Source organism: Pinus tabuliformis, chromosome 6 (genome assembly GCF_031772625.1).
Source record: "Pinus tabuliformis cultivar Carrire ecotype Pingquan chromosome 6, CPIR1, whole genome shotgun sequence".
Classification (NCBI taxonomy): domain Eukaryota; kingdom Viridiplantae; phylum Streptophyta; class Pinopsida; order Pinales; family Pinaceae; genus Pinus; species Pinus tabuliformis.
Genome location: NC_142292.1, coordinates 1,231,223,246 through 1,231,243,616, shown reverse-complemented (window position 1 = coordinate 1,231,243,616; position 20,371 = coordinate 1,231,223,246). Strand labels below are relative to the sequence as shown.

The following is a 20,371-nucleotide window of genomic DNA, read 5'->3' as shown; positions in this document are numbered from 1 at the left end:
ATGTATAAGCCCAATGTTAACCATAAAACCCTTTATTAGGCCATGAATATTGTGTGATTACATTTCTATTATTATATTGTTATGTAGGTTAGAACACCTCATGGTCCTCACTCCCTGTAAATAATTCTGCTCTTGATGAAGAAAATGCTTTTCTTAAAAAGATGGTCAAATCAAATAATCTTTTGTACATTCCAGTTGAAGTCCAGGTTCAAATGTACAAAAGATTATTTGATTTGACCATCTTTTTAAGAAAAGCATTTTCTTCATCTAGAGCAGAATTATTTACAGGGAGTGATGAGGAGGAAGACGCGACTGTTTTAGGATAAGGACATAAAGAACTCACAGGTGGCTGTGGAGGCAAGGAATTTAAACTGGGAAATGAGTCCTTTAAGTCTGCTATAGTAACAGTTTCAATAGAAGAATGATCTGACTCTTCTTCTGTAAAGTCTTCTGTATCTGTCTCATCACTATAATGATGTTCTTCTTCTTCAAATTCACTTGGTTCACTTTCAAAACCAGAATAACAAATATTCATTTTTTGGCTGACTTCATGCATAGGTTCAGTGTCAGATAGAGAAGCATCAGTCAAAATATATACATCAGATACTTCATCATTTGAATCAACCACTGACCAATCATCTGCAAATTCTTCAATTTCAAAACAGGCTTTCAATTTACTAGAGGAACTCTTGGGACATTTGCGAGCAAAATGTCCTTCTTGCTTACAAATGAAGCAAGCATTATCTCGTTTTGGTTGTTTCCTCTTTTTAACATATCTAAATTTTCTGAATGGTCTTCTAGGATTAGCAACCCTCTTTGGTCTGTATTTACCATATTTCTTAGTTCTTCTTTTTCTGAAAGGAGTCCAGGGTAATACAGAACGACAAACATTCAGATTTGGGGAAACATTATGAACCTGTTTTTGCCAGCACAAATACTTAACCTTTTCTTGACACCGGAATAGGAGATCTATCCAATAGATTTGTTCAATCTTTTTTCCTTGAACTTCAATATCTTTCATAATCATGTCTCCTAAATTTCCAGGTAACTTTGATAAGAAAGCAACCTTCTGAGTAGGGTCATTATTTAAATTTGCTTTAAACACCTTAGCCATGTACTCAGATCCAAACTGATCTAGATCTTTTAAATCTTTCAACTCCATTCTTGTTAGATCAGTAATTATTTGCTTTCTTTCATCTGTAGGTTCTGGAACAAATTGAGTAAGCAACAAAACTTCTAAAGTAGCTAATCCCAACGCTGCAACATTCTGTCTTTCTTCATTAGAAGCAGACATCCACCAGTCCCACACAATTCCTGCCATACGTTTTTCTGCTAGCAAGAAAATTGAGAAATTGTCTAATTTAGACACAACTTGCATTTGGTACAAAGCACCAATCCATATTCGAATCGATTCAGCTGGATTTTTAGATTTATCCAAATCTAGAACATATCCAGATGAATTAGTAGCAAATAAATCCTCTTCAACTCGTGGATATTTTGGTTCTTTATACCTATTAGCTTTTTGCAGGGAGGGCATTATGAATGATGGAAATAGAGTAGCAGCATTTTCAAAGGTAGCCAATTCACTTTTATTTCTATGAATTGTAGTTGAATTGGGCTTCTCTATTTTGAAACCAATTTGGCTGTTGCTAGATTCAGCTACTTCTTCTTGTGAATCACTAGTCTCCCATTTTTGTGGAATTTCCATAGTTTTAGAAAACTTTGGAGGCTGCGATTCTTTCTTTTTCTTTTCTCTTCTTCTTCTTTCTCTTTCTTCTCTATGTTGTCTATCAGCTGTCTGTTCATCATGTAGAAGTTTAAGATTTGCCAGAATTAATTCACTTTGGCAACCCAAGTCATCTAAAACTTCTTCTGCATGTGCACACCATGTAGTTATATAGTTGCCGATCTGATATGTCTCATCTAGATCATTTGTATTCTGTGCATTATGTTCAATCAAGGGAGCACAATCTGCACGAGTGATTGGTTGTCGAGAAGAGGAAGAAGTAGTACAGAACTTTGTGCGAGGAGGCCATTTGCCACCCTTGACAAATCTGCGATTGGCATATTGCCATTCTTCAACAGGAGGAAAACGATTGATGCGATGCATTTTATTTACAGTGGGTAAAAAAGGCTTAGAATCTGGTATATACAATGTAGTGGATGACATTACAGGCTCAGTCTGACTTTGACCGGTTTCTTGGATAGTAGACAAATTATGACTACTTGAAGGAACTTCAGTTGGAGCAATAGGAAACACATATCTTTTCTGCTTGGTAATAGGACGAGGTACTTTTGGCCTTGAAGGAATCAATTTGACTTGGCCATTATCAATTGCAACTCGTTTTACTTTTAGTTCTGGCTTCTTTTCATCAGCTATGGATTTATATTGGAAATACCAGTTTCCGGGTAATTCAGTAGGGTCATACAATACTCCTTCAACTTGGGCATTAGATAGACCTACAGTAACACAGTCTTTAAGTACAGGCTGTTTTAGTTTTGGATGTGCAGTATTAGTAAGCTGAAATGAAGCTTGTCCTATCACAGAGAGGTATTCACTTTCTTCTGCCATAGTTAACCCTTGAACCCCAGTTAATAATTTCCAACAATCTTTCAAATGTACATCATTCAGGCTGATGGCATAGTCAGGATAAATTGTTCCATATTGACAACCAGTAGCAAGGTTTCCCATAATAGTACCAATCCTAGCATGATCATAATTTTGATGACGGGTATCAAACAGTTCAGCAATGCAAGGGGTATTTATTCCATGACGGAATAGTGGTGCAAGTCCTATCCTTATACCTCCAAAATGAAGATAAAAATATTTTCCATCCTTAGCATACTGACGGAACTTTTTAATTTCATCATCAGAAAATAAGTTTAAAGCAAGGATTTGAGTAGAGGGTCCAGAAATCTTTATAGTTATCTCTACTTCTTTTAGAAAAGTCTTTCTCTTTAAAACAAAGGTCATGGGAAGCTTATAAATATCAGTAGCATGCAAAGCAGGAGGAGTCCAATTTTCAGGATTCTCAACAATCTCATGATTTTCATTTTCAGCAACTTCAGACTCATTAGACCTTGATGAAACTTCAGTTATGACTTTCCGATCTATAGAAGAGAATGAGCGTAATAGACTGGCCATATTGTATAATCTAAACCAGAGATTGACTAAAGAAAGCGTTTATCTACTCAGCCCAATGATCAACAGAGTTGCCTTTCGAAGGCTGCTGGCTTTCTCTAGAACTCTGTCTATAGATTACAGACTCAGGATTTAAAACAGGGCTCTGATACCAAAACAGATGATGGACTCAGTAACTTACTTGAACCAATTGAAGTGGACACATCGAGATTTTTCTCCTGGAACCTAAAACCAGGAAAACCAAATTTATTTTTCATTATATTCCTTTCAATGTTACAATATATCATATAAATGTCGAAGCATTCATAAACACTGAATCCGTTAAACTTGGATTAGAATAACTATAGCTTCTTTGACTAGATCTACAAAACCATGGGCAAAATTGCCATGCGTAAAACTAGAACAACTCAATTTCTTATTCTCATGTATGCAATGTAAATACTTTTATAAATTAAAAGGGTGGGAGTAGGACATAGGTTCCATTGCTTGAGGGAATTGTTGTTTTCAATATTAGTCCTGGTTGGTTGAGAGGGTTGACTATGCCATAAATTAACTGACGGAAAAGGGGCAGGGATAGGTGTCCTTTCAAAACCTTATTAGTAAGAATAGGACAAAACATTAAAGCAGCATGGGCTGTGCGGTCCACGAGAAGGGACTGTTGTGACATTGTGGAAAAAAGGCAGTTTGGACAAGTGAAAAAAAGAGAGGTTATTGAACAAATGATACATGTGTTCCAGAGAGGGATTGAGAAGAGATCACACCCACGCAAAACACACAGAGAAAATAACGTCATGACACACAAGAGCTACAAAAGAGGTAGAGATAGTGGCGATTAGAAGCTGTAGAAGAGGCAAACCAGGTAGCAAATCGAGTTGTATTGTTGGGCACTAAAGAGTGTTATGAACTACCTAAAGAACCTTGTTGAAAACATTCTCAACATAAGTCTTACAAAGAGAGAAGTGGCTTGCCTTGGGGATGAATGTAGGGTGGCCTGGTGGTGTTGTAGTTTAACTCTGCATTTGTTGAAGGTTTCCCTCTAAAAGAACCCCACCTCAAGCTTTAGAATTTGTCTCGGGCGTGATAGGTACAAGTAATAGTGGTTGTAGCTTATCTACAGCTGGGTGGAGAGTTAAACTACCACTCTCAGTTGGAACATTTCAATATTGCTTAAGGTAAGTGTTCTTATGCTTGTTATTCACAATAAAATATGTTTGCATTCCTGGTTGAAATGGCGTTATTACTGCAGGAGGGATGTCTGCACTATTATTATTTACAGGAGTGAGTAAAGTGTTGTGTTAATGCTTGAAGGCATTGGAGTAGCGTGTAATGGATATTGATTATGTTACAACAATGTTTAGCATGGAATTTTTTCTTTATTGTAATATGATGATTATAGGGATTTCAAGCTCGCATTAACGTTGCTTATGCTGCAATGTGGTGAAATTGAGGATTCTTCCTATTTTATCCTTGTTGAACTATAGCCTTGCATGATGGTATCCACCATGTCTTCAGTATTGTATACCTTGGTTCTGGGTTTATAATTCCATGCTAACAAAAGTTCAAGCTAGAGTGAACCTTTTGTTCAGTGTTGTGGATGACACTATTTCATGAGCTTGAGTAACATCATTCTATATTCCTGTACTTTGCACCATGCCGATCTATGATTTGTATGTATTGTTGTTGAATCTCTAATGGTTGGATGTTATATTCTACATGTCGTCTTTGTGTTGGAATGATGCGGTAAATCCCTTTTTTGAATGGCTAGTTATAGTCATGGTGTTCAAATAGACTTGTACTCTATTAGGGTGAATATATATATATATATATATATATATATATATATATATATATGGAAGGTCCTGCTTGTATCATAGAGCAGGAACATGTTTTTGATAATAATCCTGTTCATTTTATATGCATGTTTTTTTGGTCTTCGCATCATGTTGACCCTTAGTTTGGGTCGGTATATTCACCCTTTCCAAAGCATAGAGTAGATAGAGCCTTATTCCCTTTGTGTAGGAATTGGTTTTATACTTTTCGATGGGCATGAAATTACCTCCAAGTCATAGGAATGATGAAAATGTGTCTTTATGGACTTGTACTCTTTTGTGTGATACTAGTCACAAGCATAGGTTTTGGTATGTTTACTTGATCATGAAGGGAGATCAGATACCTCTGAAGAGCTAAATGGGTAATTCCCTATTTCATATTCTGTGTCTTTTTCCATTAAAGAACTTGGGAGATGAATTCGCCATAAGCTTAGAAGGGATAACACCAATGTCTGCTTCATAGTCTTAATAAGCGATGTCGAGTTCTGGTGTGAGTATAAACAATTGTAGAACAATTGTCGCTCAGCCATGGTTAAGTCCTTTGTAACCCTTCGGCCATTTAATCCCTTTTTCCTTTGTCATGGCGAGATGTATCGAGTCCAGCAAGGGTTGGATTCCATGCTAGATTTCTATTCATAAGATTGTAGGATTAACCAAATGCAACGCCGATGAACGAGCGACCAAGCTTGAATGGGAGGAAATGGATGGCTGGGAAGGGCCCCAGATGACGTAAGCCCGAAGCGATCACATCTCAGAAGCCCACAGTAAGTCACTCAAAGGGAAGAGTAGAGTTAACAAGGCTCGAGTTAGCATGGCATGAGTGGGACCACCAGATTTCACAGGCGTGATGAAAATCCTATAAACAATTGCAATCAAGGGTACATAGAGAAGGGTGGACCCACATAAAGCCACTTCCGGGAGAAGTTGGTGGCAGAGGATGTGGTGATTGGTGAAGGTTCGAGGATCAGAGTGGGAGTTGACCACGGGATAACTCATCTTGGGAGACTCTCCCAAGAGGGAATCAAGAAGATATCACCTTAAAGAGGAGTGAGATGACATGAGTTGGGTTGTGGTGGCATACACACACACCTGGAAAGCCATCCATTAGAGTTCTGTAGACCCAAGGATGGGTTATCCCAGTGGATCAACCCTAGAGCAAAACAATAAGCGCATGATTGTGAAGGCTGGGTAACAGAGTGCAGGAGATGGGAATTTTTCTGACAGCTAATGGCTCATCAAGTGGTTGGCGATGTAACCCTAAGGTTATAAGTAAGTTGAAAAGATTGAAGTTTTTAGACCCCATTTCCATAACGATACATTAGATCATGGGTCAATGTAGTAACCACTTTGTCTTAATTGGTGTTATGGTAAGGATTAGGAAGGACTTATTATAGAGTGGTATTGGAGTATCCAAGTTCATGACTTGGATTGGATGGGATCTATCATGGGAAGATCACAGTAGAACTCCCACAAGTGGGTCTCCTAATGAATTTTATAAATTTAACTAAAATAATGTTTAGATATTAGAAGTTGGTCTGTAATTGATGTATTGCTTTCATGGTAAATATGCATGAATCATTGGATCTTAGGAGGATCTCAATTATGAGTGTAATAACTGAACATGAACATGATGGTATCTTACTCATAGCATTTGAAGTTTGTTGCAAACTAACTGCAACAATGTTCGGTGTGTTATTGTGATAAATGACTTAGCAATGCGTGATCTTTCTATTCGACATCTTGAAGTTAACAATCGGTGATTGTGGCCTTGGAAGTTGTCTTTTATTTAATTTTGCATAACAACCTATAATGTAGTGATTACTTGTAGCATACCATCACCATTTGTTGGGAGATCTATTCTTGTATGCTTGAAACAATTATGTTCAAGCAATTTGAGGGATTTGGCGAAAAATCCTTGTGTAATGTATAATCTATATAACACTGCTTGGTCTAGTGGATGATGGGCATATGTATGATATGTTGGTTGGGATGTGGAAATCGCATGGTATGTATGCTTTACAAGGCTAAGGACCTCAATAGAGGCTTATTTTTTCCTCTATTGCTGTTATATTCCACCTTATGAATGCTTGTTCTCCTTGGTCAATGTTTGCTTGTGTGTGTAGGTATCGGGTGTGGCAGCACGATTGGATAAGTATATATATATCTATATATATATATATATATATATATATATATATATCTATATGACCTATATATATATAGGTCATATATATATATATATATATATGTATATATATATTGTAGCATACCATCACCATTTGTTGGGAGATCTATTCTTGTATGCTTGAAACAATTATGTTCAAGCAATTTGAGGGATTTGGCGAAAAATCCTTGTGTAATGTATAATCTATATAACACTGCTTGGTCTAGTGGATGATGGGCATATGTATGATATGTTGGTTGGGATGTGGAAATCGCATGGTATGTATGCTTTACAAGGCTAAGGACCTCAATAGAGGCTTATTTTTTCCTCTATTGCTGTTATATTCCACCTTATGAATGCTTGTTCTCCTTGGTCAATGTTTGCTTGTGTGTGTAGGTATCGGGTGTGGCAGCACGATTGGATAAGTATATATATATATATATATATATATATATATATATATATATATATATATATATATGACCATTGAGTTTGATACTACCTGTATAAATATGATATACTACACATATCAATAAACACATATCTTGTGCATATGTGTATTCTTCTATTATAATGGACAAAGCAAATGCAGATCGTGGCCCAGATAATGAGGACATGGTTGAAGATTCCAATGCTTTGCTATATGTGATAGTCAATTTCATGAGGTGCCTTCTTCTTGTTAGCCTCGCACAAAGAGTTTGAATGTGCATGTTACTTAGGTTGGTTGTGGAAAATTTTACCTTTTGATTACTAGTGATGGTCCCATGAAGAGATTTAATGAAGCTCATGAAGGTTGACACTCATTCCCCATGCGAGGGATTGATTTTAGTCATTAATAATAGGGGTCTCAGTAAAGAAGGTTATAGTAACAAATGTAAATAATTTTGGTTAAAAGTTTCAAATTTAATCAAGTAGAGACATGATTAAGAATGAAGTGATGCTGATAGGTTAAATGGTTTCTAATTAATTCCTTAAGATTGCATATGTCCTCATTATTAGCCTTGGTATAAAGGTTGAATTTAAACTATTGTTTTGGTCTGAGAATAGAGATTGAATGAAACTAATGATGTTGATTTTGGCATAGTATATGATTTCTAATTATAGTTGGACTTAATAAAGAAACTAGACTCTTCTGCAAGCATGGTTACAAATGAGTCGATATTTGCATGTCCATATAGAAATTTGGCCTTTTGAAAGGTTATGTTGAAACATGTATGTACTAGATCTTGAGATATGTGACTAATATATAAATTGAGACTTTTGTGGAGTTGCAGGGAAACGTGCTTGGAACAACAGGGTAAGGCAATTGGTATATTTGTTTTTAGCTATTAACACACTAACATCTGAGTATGTGTGGCAGCACCTAGCGAGACTCAGTAGCAACAAAAGTAAACATGTATCGTGGCATGGTGTCGTAGGATATGGACCAAGTACATCGAGAACAAGAAAAAGGGACATCTCTTCAAAGGAAAAGAATCTTCACAAATCTAGAGGTTGAGTTGAAAAAATTGGATGATGAGCTGAAGATCTACAGGGTAGAACTTAGAAAACTAACCAGGAAACAACGAGAATTCATTGAGTGGAATGTTGTGCTACAAAAGCAATTGCGAGAGATGACATAAAAAGTTGAATCCTCAAAAAGGAAAAATGGTACTCATAGGAAAAGGCCTCGTGAGGTTGAAAAGGAGAAGAAGATACTAAACTATTGGTTTTATAGCAAAGGACATCTGAAAAAGGATTGTCACCACAGGTAGAAGAAGAAAGAAATTACCCCCTACAAGCCACAATGACATGCATTAAGAATGCAGGATGTTGAGAAGGTGGAGGGGGCATTCACTTAAGCTCCTTGACATGTATATGCATATATATGTGTGTGTTGAGAGAACCCCCTACGAACTTTGGGGAACGTTAGACTTCAAAGTTGCTTCGAGCCTTGTAAATAAATATTGAACTGATTTTGGTATATGAATATGCATATGTACATGTATACCTATTGTGCATGTGTATGATGGTTTGAAGTTCCATGAATATTGGACTCAAGAGGATAAAATTTAACTTTTGAATTTTTTAATGTTAATGCCTCTGAGTGGTGGTTTTGATTTATTGTTTCGATGGCTATCATCATTTTGATTGTAGATATGTACATGACCATTTTGTTTTGTGTGTGGTTTTCTCTATGATTGCGATAATGGATTTTATTCTTTTGCAGTGTTACCTCTTATTTTTCCTCTTGCATTGCCTATTGATGTTATGACGAGCCTTTGATTTATGTACTTGGGGCTTTTCAGGCTGACAAGCCATCCAGTGTGTGTACATGGTCAAAGGGAAGAGAAGGTATTAGGTGCTTTCCGAGATGGCAACCAATACAATGTGTGTATGAGAAACGAAAAGGATACTGGATGCTTGCTAGGATGAGCAATTGATCTAGTGTGTGTGTAGTAAGCAACAAAGAGAAAAAAGAGATAAGTATCAATATTTCATTGATTTTTGAACTTTTAGATTATGATCTAAATTCAACATTCTGATTTAGGATGGTTTGGGTTATGTGCTAACTTGGTTTTGTTGTGATAGGAATTAAATTAGACTTCCAAGCTCACCTCATGAGTAAAATGTTGATGAGGTATTATTAAAAATTATTACATTTTCCTCATGATGAGTCGTATGAAATTTTTGTGCCCATGATGTAGGACTGGATATGGGATTGCCTATTTGAATGAATGAAGTTGACCATAAGGTGGAATGGCAACAATATGCTAAAGTCAATATTTTGGGAAGAAAGCCATTAGGAGACACCAGTACTCAATGGTTCCCACTAATGACCATGAAGAACGTTGTGACCTATATGATAGTTTTGGAGGATTTGATCTCCTTCTGATGTAAGGAAGCCTTACTAAGGGATGGATGGCTCGGGGGACTAAGAACCATAGAAGGGGATGCCTGAACTTGGAAGGCGAGTGACTGCACAGAGAGGGAGTAACAAGATGGCCCGGGGGACTAAAAAGCATAGAAGATAAGTCCAAAAAATAGTTTATGTTTCTTGGTCATGAGCATAACGGATTGGGGTCAGAAGCATATTGACGGTGTAACCAAAACTAATGAGTTGAAAATTGTTTGCTGAGGGACTCAAGGGCTCAACATAGCAACAATAAAAAAGAGTAATCCAAGTTGGTTTGGATATGCCTAAAGCATCCAAAAACTGCAAAGAGGATTCGTGAAAAATGATTGAATTATGACTTATCATACCTTACAAGATGGTTGAATTCTAACTCGATGTTCATCATATCTTGTTTTTTGTTCGGAGAAAATACGTGGCACATTTTAAATTTTGTAAAGGGTTGAGTCTATAAAGCTCCATGAAACAATGTCCCTTTTTCAAGTGTGTTACATTGTATATGTGTCATCGAACACCAAGGACGGTGTTCCCCAAAGGGGGGAAGGGTTTGTAACAACCCAATTTCTTATGCTCATGTATGCAATGTAAATACTTTTATAAATTAAAAGGATGAGAGAGGGAACTGATTCCATTGCCTCAAGCATGAGAATACTTGAGGGAGTTGTTGTTTTAAATATTATTTTTGGCTGGTTTAATAACCAGACTGTGCCATAAATTAACTGGTAGGAAAGGGATAGGGAAAGTGTCATTTGACTCCCTTAGTAAGTATGAACAAGACTAAACATTAAAGGATCATGGGTTGTGTTTTCCATGACGAGGGAGTGTTGTGACATCGTGGACAAGAAGGCAGTTGGTCGGGAGAAAAAAAGAGATATTATTAAACCCATGATACATGTGTTCAGAGGAGGGATGAGAATAACTCACAACCACGTAGAATACATAGAGGGAAAATAACGTCTTGACATGGAAAAGCTACTAAAGAGGTAGAGATAATGAAGATTAGAAGTTGTAGAAGAGGTAAAATAGGTAGCAACTCGAGTTGCGTTGTTGGGTGATGAAGAGTGCTATAAACCTGCTAAATAACCCTATTGAAAACTTGTTGGGCATAAGCATCACAAAGAGATCAGTGGCTTGCCTTAGGGATGAAGGTAGGGTGGCATTGATAAAGTACTCAAAATTATGCTAAAAAATAAAAGTGCCAGAGTCTTGTCAAACTCAACTTTATATTGAAGAGCTCGTCATTTCAAATCCAACGGTGTGAACGGTTCTCAAATCTGAGTTTGTATGCAGAAGTTAGAGCAAGTCAAAGTTCAAGTTTGACTTGTCTATGTGGCAGGATTAAATGACATGGAAAGGGTCCCAGCGAATGGAGAAGTGCTAAGTGGTAGATTTCCACTGGGTCTCGCATATCGCATATCGGGGAAAAACAAAGGATGCATGAAAAGAATCGGCCCCTGGCAAGTTGGGTTGTGATTTCCGATAATCGCATATCGCACCCAAAAACCCGTTGTTATTTGTTACCACTGATAAAGTTTCAATTGCGATGACTGCCCAGATGAGATACTTTATTGTGTTAAAGTTTAATTACCCACGGATCTGTGATATCGCATTGTAACATTTTGCTGTGTTAAGAGCCCGCAGCCGATTGCTGATTGCGATGGGTGATAAGAAACCGGATGCGGGAATTTTATATGACATAGTTTAATACCCCAACAGGTCCATAATACCACAATCGTAGTGTTCCTGTGTTAACAAAACCTTCGGCTATTAAACTTCGCCGATTGAGATGAGCGATGGGTTCCGGACGCATGATTTTCTATGTTGCAGTTAATTATCCCAAGCGGGTCCGCAATATCGCAAGCGCAATGTTTTGCCATTCCATAAGAACCCACAACACTTGTCGATTGCGATTTGCAATATGGCCGACAAGATATAGCTTTTCGTGCGGCAAATTTCTTTCATAGTTAGCAACTTTTGGAGCAGAAATGGCTTTTTTGTCGGTTTTGGAGAAATTTGTGGAACAAATAGTGGGAGAACTAGGAGAAGTCATAACTTCTTCAGTTCTTATCCAAATTGGATGCAAAAAGGGGTGGGATGGCCATTTTTGAGTATTCCAAACACATTGAGACAGGTTTTAGATGCATTTGAGCATTGCAAACACACTTTTGTTGTACTTTGAGCACAATAGAGAGGCCCAAGCCATCGGAAGCTGGACCAAGGAGATGTAGTCCAAGAGGGGTGAAATCCTTTATCATGTGCTTATTGTGTGTTGTATTTTCATGTTCTTTGTTGTTATTTTGTTGTTGTTCAGCATATGTTTTATGTTAAATTATTTCTAAAATTTACATAAAAAACTGTCATGGGAATAAGTTAATTAAGAAAAAATATTGAATCCTTAAGCACTTGATAAGAAAATGATAAGCATCTTGGGTTTTATTCTGAATGGGGAATTAGCATAGCATTACTAATCTGCTCCATTTCAGATCAAGTTGGTATCAAAGCACTTGTTTTTGCTTACTAGATTTGGTTTGTGAAAGAAGGATTTAATTGTTTGCAAGTTTATGTCATGCTTGCAAGATTAAAGCTCAAAAGAGGTGAAAGAAAGCTAGTTGAAAGCTCTGAAATTGGGTCAAGTGGAAGAAGAGAAAGGTTTCCAAAGTTTTCTACACCATTACATCCTCAAGTTGTTGTAGTTGCAGTTGAGTCTTCAAAGACCATGTCTCATGAAGGAGAACCTATCGTGACAGAAGATGAGAAGTGATGCAGGAGCATCTGACCCCCCTTAATCAAAAGAGGAGTCCAAAGCGGAGAACGAGAGGACGTGGACCATCGGAGCTGAACAAGGGACAAATATGTTTAAAAAATAGTAAATGATGGAATGGATAAAGTCTCTCGAAGACTTTATTAAATGTAATCTGCTACATATGTATGCATGTAGAGAGAATTAGGGACAGTTGAGAGATTTGAGGAAAGGATGTGATCGGATCCTTGACAGTGATCCGATCCAATGTTTCCTTCTATATATATATATATGATGAACCTGCGTGTTTAGGGAGACAGAGTAACAAATAGAACTTGTGTAAGCATAGAGTATTACAATGTAGTCGAAGGAGAACTTGTGCCTAAGTCTAAAATGCCTTAGAATGTAACTATGGCATGTATAATATGAAAGTGTGTTTCAGTGTTGATTTATTTCATATATATATGCGTTAATGGCTTGAAGTCCTGTGTGATAAGTGTGTTGATCTACCATCGATCACTGTAGGATAGATAGCGATACAACGAAATATTGTTATATATGAATGTTGTGTGTATGAAATGGAATGTGGCAGATTCGTGTTAAAACACAGAAATCCATCAATAGAAGGAGATTAAGTCCAAGAGGAGGTTGAGGAAACGATGCACAGGATCCATTGGATCCGGAAGATCAACGGTCTAGATCCAATCGCGATGAGCGATCACGCTTTATTGCATTGGCAGAAACCATTGGAAACCTTTATGCGTTATCAAAATTGGCCATGGAGCGATTGCAATTATGATGATGCAATAGATCATTTATCTTCGGATCGAAAGTCAGGATCAACGGTTGTGAGCTAATCACTAATCTCAAATCGGAGGGGCAAAGATCAAAGGACGGAGGAATGCCGATAAGCGATGGCCGATACACCGATAGCGATGGAGTGCCAATCGACGATCGAAGATCGAAGAATGGAGAGCACAGCGAAAAGGCGATGGACAGAGAGATAGACCCGACGATAATTATTGATGTAGGTATTAATTATTTTTAGATTCGGCCCAAGGGTTCGGGTTATCCTTTGTTTTTCCTTCATTCTTGTGTATTTCGATAATTTTGTTGTCCCCAGTTTTTTATGGCAAGAGCGCATCAATGAATGCTCCCGATAGTGTTGTAGGCTCCAATAAGTTTAAGTGGTTTCGGTTTAAAGTCTTAAAGCCTCAAAATGAAGCGCTTCCGATAGGTTTGTGGGCCATAACCCACAAACCTCAGGATCGTAATTTGTAAATGAAAGGGGAAATTGGCCTTACCCCAAAATATCCTTTCATCAAGTGGTATTAGAGCATAATTGTATTCAGAGTGGGGGTAACCGTGCATCATTTGGTATCAGAGTAGGGAAAGGTCAAGGGAAAGGATTTCTTGCGAGAAGGAAGGAGGAGAGCAAGCAGAAGGAAAGGAGGCACAGTTGTTGAAGTATGGAGAGTTTATGGTCTTTCGAGTGAGGAAAATGTAATCGAGAGAGAACTCATTCTAACGCTGAAATACCTTAGTCTGTACTCTAATATTGTATAATGAATATATGTGTGTTATGTGACTTCCACGTATCAGTGTTATTTGTAAACGGGGGTAACCCTGCATCATAAGTAGTATCTAAGTAGGGAAAGGTTAAGGGAAAGTATTACCTACGAGAAGGAAGAAGGAGTGCAAGCAGAAGGAAAGGAGGTACAGTTGTTGAAGTATGGAGAGTTTATGGTCTTTACTGTGGTGCAGATAACGACAGCCGAAGGTGAGAAGACTTGTAGCAACCTGGAGCTAGGAGTGCTCAATTGGTTCTAGAGGAGAGAACCAGAATGATTCCAAAAGACTAATGCTCAGAGGAGGAAGCTTGGTGAGGTATCGTGTAACAGAGGAATATTATTATTACAGAGGTTGGTTGCAGCTCACAGAAGATCATGAAGGCAATTCCACAGGGATGTGAGTAGAATTGCTAAGGAAAAAGAGAAGCATATGACTAGGAGGTCATAAATTTTTGTGCCTCGGGAGTCTGATGCAGGAGCATCTAACCCCCTTAATCAAAAGAGGAATCCAAAGCAGGCAACGAGAGGACGTGGACCATCAGAGCTGAACAAGGGATAAATCTATTTAAAACAGAGTAAATGATGGAATGGATAAAGTCTCTCGAAGACTTTATTAAATGTAATCTGCCACATATGTATGCATGTAGAGAGAATTTGGGACAGTTGAGAGATTTGAGGAAAGGATGTGATCGAATCCTTCACAGTGATCCGATCCAATGTTTCCTTATATATATATATATATATATATGATGAACTCGCGTGTTCAGGGAGACTGAGTAACAAATAGAACTTGTGTAAGGATAGAGTATTATAATGTAGTCGAAGGAGAACTTGTGCCTAAGGCTGAAATGCCTTAAAATGAAACTATGTCGTGTATAATATGAAAGTGTGTTTCAGTGTTGATTTATGCGCTTGTGTATGACTGTAATAGACAACCTGTGTGTGTATTTCATATATATATGCGTTAATGGCTTGAAATCCTGTGTGATAACTGTGTTGATCAACCATCGATCATTGTAGGATTGATGGCGATCCAACGAAATATTGTTATATATGAATGTCGTGTACATGAAATGGAATGTGGCAGATCTGTGTTAAAACACATAAATCCATCAATAGAAGGAGATTAATTCCAAGAGGAGGTTGAAGAAATAATGCACAGGATCTGTTGGATCTGGAAGATCAACAGTCTAGATCCAATCGCGATGAGCGATCATAATTTATAGCATCGGCGGAAACCATTGGAAACCCTTATGCATTATCAGAATTGGCCATGGAGTGATTGCGATTGGGATGATGCGATAGATCATGGACCGTCGGATCAAAAGTCAGGTTCGACGGTCGTGATCTAATCGCCGATCACAAATTGGAGGGGCAAAGATCAAAGGACAGAGGAATGTCGATAAGCGATAGCCGATACGCCAATAGTAATGGAGCGTCGATTGGTGATCGGAGATTGGGCCAATCGGAGATCGGAGAATGGAGAGCGGAGCGGAAAGGCAATGGACTGAGAGATTGACCCGACGATAATTATTGATGCGAGTATTAATTATTTTGAGATCCGGCCCAACGGTTCGTACCGAGGTTATCCTTTATTTTTCCTTCATTCCTAGGTATTTCGATAATTTTGTTGTACCAAGTTTTTATTGGCAAGAGCACATCAATGAACACTCCCGACAGTGTTGTAGGCTACGGTAAGTTTAAGTGGTTCCAGTTTAAAGGCTTAAAGCCTCAAAATGAAGCGCTTTTGATAGGTTTGTGGGCCATAACCCACAGACCTTAGGGTTGAAATTTGTAAATGAAAGGGGAAATTGCCCTTATCCCAAAATCTCCTTTCATCAAGAAGACTTTCAGAAATAGCTAAAAAATCCATCCATAGGATAATTCTTTCATAGCCTGTAATCAAATCCTCTAAGTGGTCAATAGATGGAAGAGGATAGTAATCTATTAGACTACTAATGCTGAGGTAATAGAAATGAATATAGACCTTGAAAATTCCATTCCTTTTTATTATAGGGAAAATGTTTGCTACCCAATCAGGTTAATAAATAGTTGGAATAAACAGAAAAAAGAAAAGAGATTTAGAGTCACTTGCCTTCAAACAAAGTTGAACTTTAAGCCTGTGAAGTAAAAATTCTATCTTTCCCTATTCAGTAGCTGGCGAAGCCGCCTCGCCCAGAAGATTCCCTCGATTGAATCTTAATGGGGAGAATTCTATATGCTTTCCTTGATATGGCAGAGATGGTGGAGGCCCTCTATGTAGAGAGGAACAACAGATTGTAAGGAGAAAGCTCTAAGCCTCCCAAAGGAGAAGGATATTTAGGAGGAGGTAATGGGAATGGAGGCAAACCTCCACCATCTTCTTCATCTTCTTCGTCAAAATCATCTTCACCCTCTTCCACTAATACCACCACTACTCATACTCATCATCATTCTTCGAAAGGAACTGGTAAATCACTTTTTCTAAAGCTTGATGTTAAATTCAAGTTTCCTATGTACAATGGTGAAGTGAATGTAGAGAAGTTGGATAACTAGACTTGTTAGTTAGAGGTGTATTGTAGAATTCAAAACCTTCAAGAGGATGATATCAAAATTCATTTGGCTTCATTGAGAATGCGGCATGCAACACTTGTACGGTGGGAATCAAGGACTCAAGACGAGATCAAAAAACATGGTAAGATCTTTATTACTTGGGCTGATTTCATCGCTGCTATAAAAAGACAGTTCTACCTTTTAACCCATATGTAAAAAGCTATCGTGAATTGGCAAAATTTCACATAGTTAAATGGTCAAAATGTGCAAGAGTATACTCAAGAGTTTAGGAAAAGAGCTCTTATGCTAGGAGCAGACTTACAGTCATATGATACTTTTCTAAAATACATAGGAGGGTTGCATAGCTATCTTGGACAAACCATTCTTATGTTAAGTCCCATGAACCTTGATGAGTTTTGTGTTCAAGCTACACACAACGAAGCAAGAGGGAAAATGTGCAAGAAGAAGGTAAGAAGAAGTCATTTCAGAGTGGTGAAAAAGGGAAGAAATTAAAAGGAAAGCAAAAGAAAAATGCTTCTGTTAAGGAAGAAGGGGAGAAACCCTTGTGCAAGAACTGTTCCAAAGCGGGCCATGATGAATCGCACTACTGGAAGCTTCATCTAGAATTACGACCAAAGAAAGCTAACAATAAAGGGAAACATAGGACAAATGCTAATGTAGAACAAGACTTGGGTTCTTTCTCAAGTGATGAAACGAAGATTGTAGCCGCAGTCACTAAAGGGAAAGTCGTGGTAAAGACAAGAAAAGAGGAAGCCGTGGAAAGCACCAGCACAACAAATAACTCCAATAACATTTCAAATGAGGGAAACATAATAGAGTTGTTCCACATCATAGTTATTTCCAAACACACCAATATTGATACGCTGTTTGACAGTGGATCTCAAGCCAACTTAATTTATGTGTATTTGGTCTAGAAATTGAATTTGGAAATCGTGCCTGATCATAAACCGTATCCATTGGGTTGGATAACCAAGGATACCAATTTGCAGGTCACACGGAAATGCGTTTTTAGGTTTGCAATTACTGCCAATTTCATTGATGAAGTCGAACTAGACGTTGTGCCATTGGATACTTTTGGGATTGTGTTGGGAAGCCCGTATCTGTATGACAAGAAAGCCATTTTCCACCGATTTGAGAAAAAATATCATTTGTTCAAAGATAGAGTGGAGTATATTGTGAGAGCCCATCGCAGAAAGCTTAGTCTGTCTTTAGCAAGTGTAGGGGCAATGAAGCAACTGGTCAATTCTAGCAAGAGTCTCATGCTCCTTGTGATCAAGAAAAAGAATGACATGGAGTAGGAATCATTTATAGGCTGTGACGTGAAGCTGAAATCTGAATTGGTTGATTTGGTCAATCAATATGGAGACATGTTTCAAGAACCAAATGGATTGCCACCAAAAAGGGGAATTCAACACGAGATTCAGCTACAGCAAGACTGTCCACTCCCAAACATCGGTATGTATCAAATGTCAATTCTGGAAAGTTTAGAAATTAAGAAACAAGTCCAGGAATTGTTAGATAAAGGCGTAATTCATCCCTTGACTTCACCATGTGGTTCACCAATTGTATTGGTACCCAAGAAAGATGGAACTTGATGCATGTGTGTAGATTATCAAGCTTTGAATATGATTACAATAAAGAGTCGACACCCATTGCCCAGAATAGATGATTTGCTAGATCAGTTGAAGAATGCAAAATATTTCACTAAATTGTACTTGAGAAGTGGATATCATCAAGTTAGAATAGCTAAGGAGGATATTTGGAAGATTTCTTTTAAAACCAAACAAGGATTGTTTGAGTGGCTGGTTATGCCTTTCGGTCTTTGCAACACTCCAGCGACATTCATGAGAGTAATGAATGATGTTGTAAGATCATTTGTTGATGAGTTTGTAATTGTCTATTTAGATGATATTTTGATATTCAGCAAATCACGAGAAGAGCATGTCAAGCATGTGAGGAAAGTTTTCGATATCATGAGAAAAGAACAGTTATATCTGAAGATGTCTAAATGTGAAATTAGAAAAACTTACTTAGTGTATTTGGGCCACATAGTTGGAGGAGGCGAGATGAATATTGACCCTCTAAAGTTTCGGTCATTGTGAATTGACCAATACCTAAATTAGTCATAGAAGTAAGGAGTTTTCTGGGAGCAACACAATATTGGAGGAAGTTCAATGCCAATTTCTCTTCCATAGCAGCTCCACTACATGCTTTGACCAACATGAAGGTTGTCTTCCAGTGGGGAGGAAAACAACAAAAAGCACTCGATGCTTTAAACAAAAGATCAGTTCAACCCTAGTTTTAGCATTCTCGAACTTGAAACAACCCTTGGAAATACAAACAGATGCAAGTGACTACGCCATGGGTTCAGTTCTTTTACAACATGGTAAGCCCATTTCATTTCATTCTGAGATTTTTAATGGCGTTGTTATTACTTATCCTACATATGATAAAGAGCTTTATGCATTGGTGCAAAGTTTGAAGAAATGGAAGCATTACTTGATGGGAAAAGAAACCACTATTCACACCAATCATCAACTTTTGCAATAACTGCAATGTCAAACTAAATTGCAGTAGTCAAGGCACTTTCGTTGCATGGGATTTTTATAGCAATTCCACGTGGAAATTAGGCACAGGAAAGGAATTTATAACAGAGTCACTGGTATGCTTTCTAGACCAGCTATTCATGTAGCCATTTTACTCAAGAATGATTATGTTATGCCTGAAAGTTATGTTGAACAATACGCACAGGATGCTGACTTTCAAGACGTATATTTAAACTTGAGTCAAGGCCACCAAGTTCAAGAATTAGACTAACATGTACATGATAATATTTTGTATAATTTGGGAAAACTTTGTGTTCCATAGGGAGAGAGAGTAAATGTCACAAGGGAAGCGCACACTTCTCATATTGCTGAACATTTCAGTGTAAGTAAAACAGTGGAAAACCTTCACAGGTATTTTTATTGGCCTCGTATGCTTGAAATTGTGTCACATTTTATCAGAGGTTGTTCATTGTGTGTAGTCAGTAAGCCTAGTAATAGGAAACTAGGATTGTACACAACACTTCTAGTGCCTTCACGACCATGGGAAAGTGTTTCTATGGATTTTGTAGGAGGTCTTCCTTTATCAAGGAAAGATCATGATTATTTTTATGTAGTTGTGGATAGGTTCAGCAAGATTTGCATATTAATGCCTTGTAAAAAAGAAATTACAGCCAAACAAACAGCTCAATTTTTCTTTCAAAATGTATGGGTTCATTTTGGATTGCGTACTTTTATTGTAAGTGACTCTAATTCTCGATTTGTTGGGAATTTTTGGTCAAGTTTATGGAACTTGATGGATGCCAAATTAAAGAAAAGTACAACCATCCATCCGCAAACAGATGGTCAAACTGAAGTAGTTGACAGGAGATTTATTCATTTGCTAAGAGGATATTGCAACGAACATCCTAAATTGTGGGATGAACTGTTGCACTA

The 20,371-nt window shown here is 37.7% G+C and overlaps 1 protein-coding gene across 3 annotated transcripts in view; it reads left to right on the top strand.

Annotated features, from left to right (window-relative positions):
• LOC149263140 (MADS-box protein AGL24-like) overlaps positions 1–20,371 on the top strand; it is a 293,922-nt gene that overhangs the window by 109,237 nt on the left and 164,314 nt on the right. The window contains exon 1 of one of the 3 annotated variants that reach the window (XM_089387221.1): positions 9,435–9,469. The exons of the other annotated variants lie outside the window; for them this stretch is intronic. Coding sequence (XP_089243347.1) covers positions 9,450–9,469 — 20 coding nt within the window. The 5' untranslated portion in view covers positions 9,435–9,449. Of the gene's footprint in view, positions 1–9,434; positions 9,470–20,371 lie in introns of those variants that run through there. 3 annotated transcript variants of the gene reach the window in all.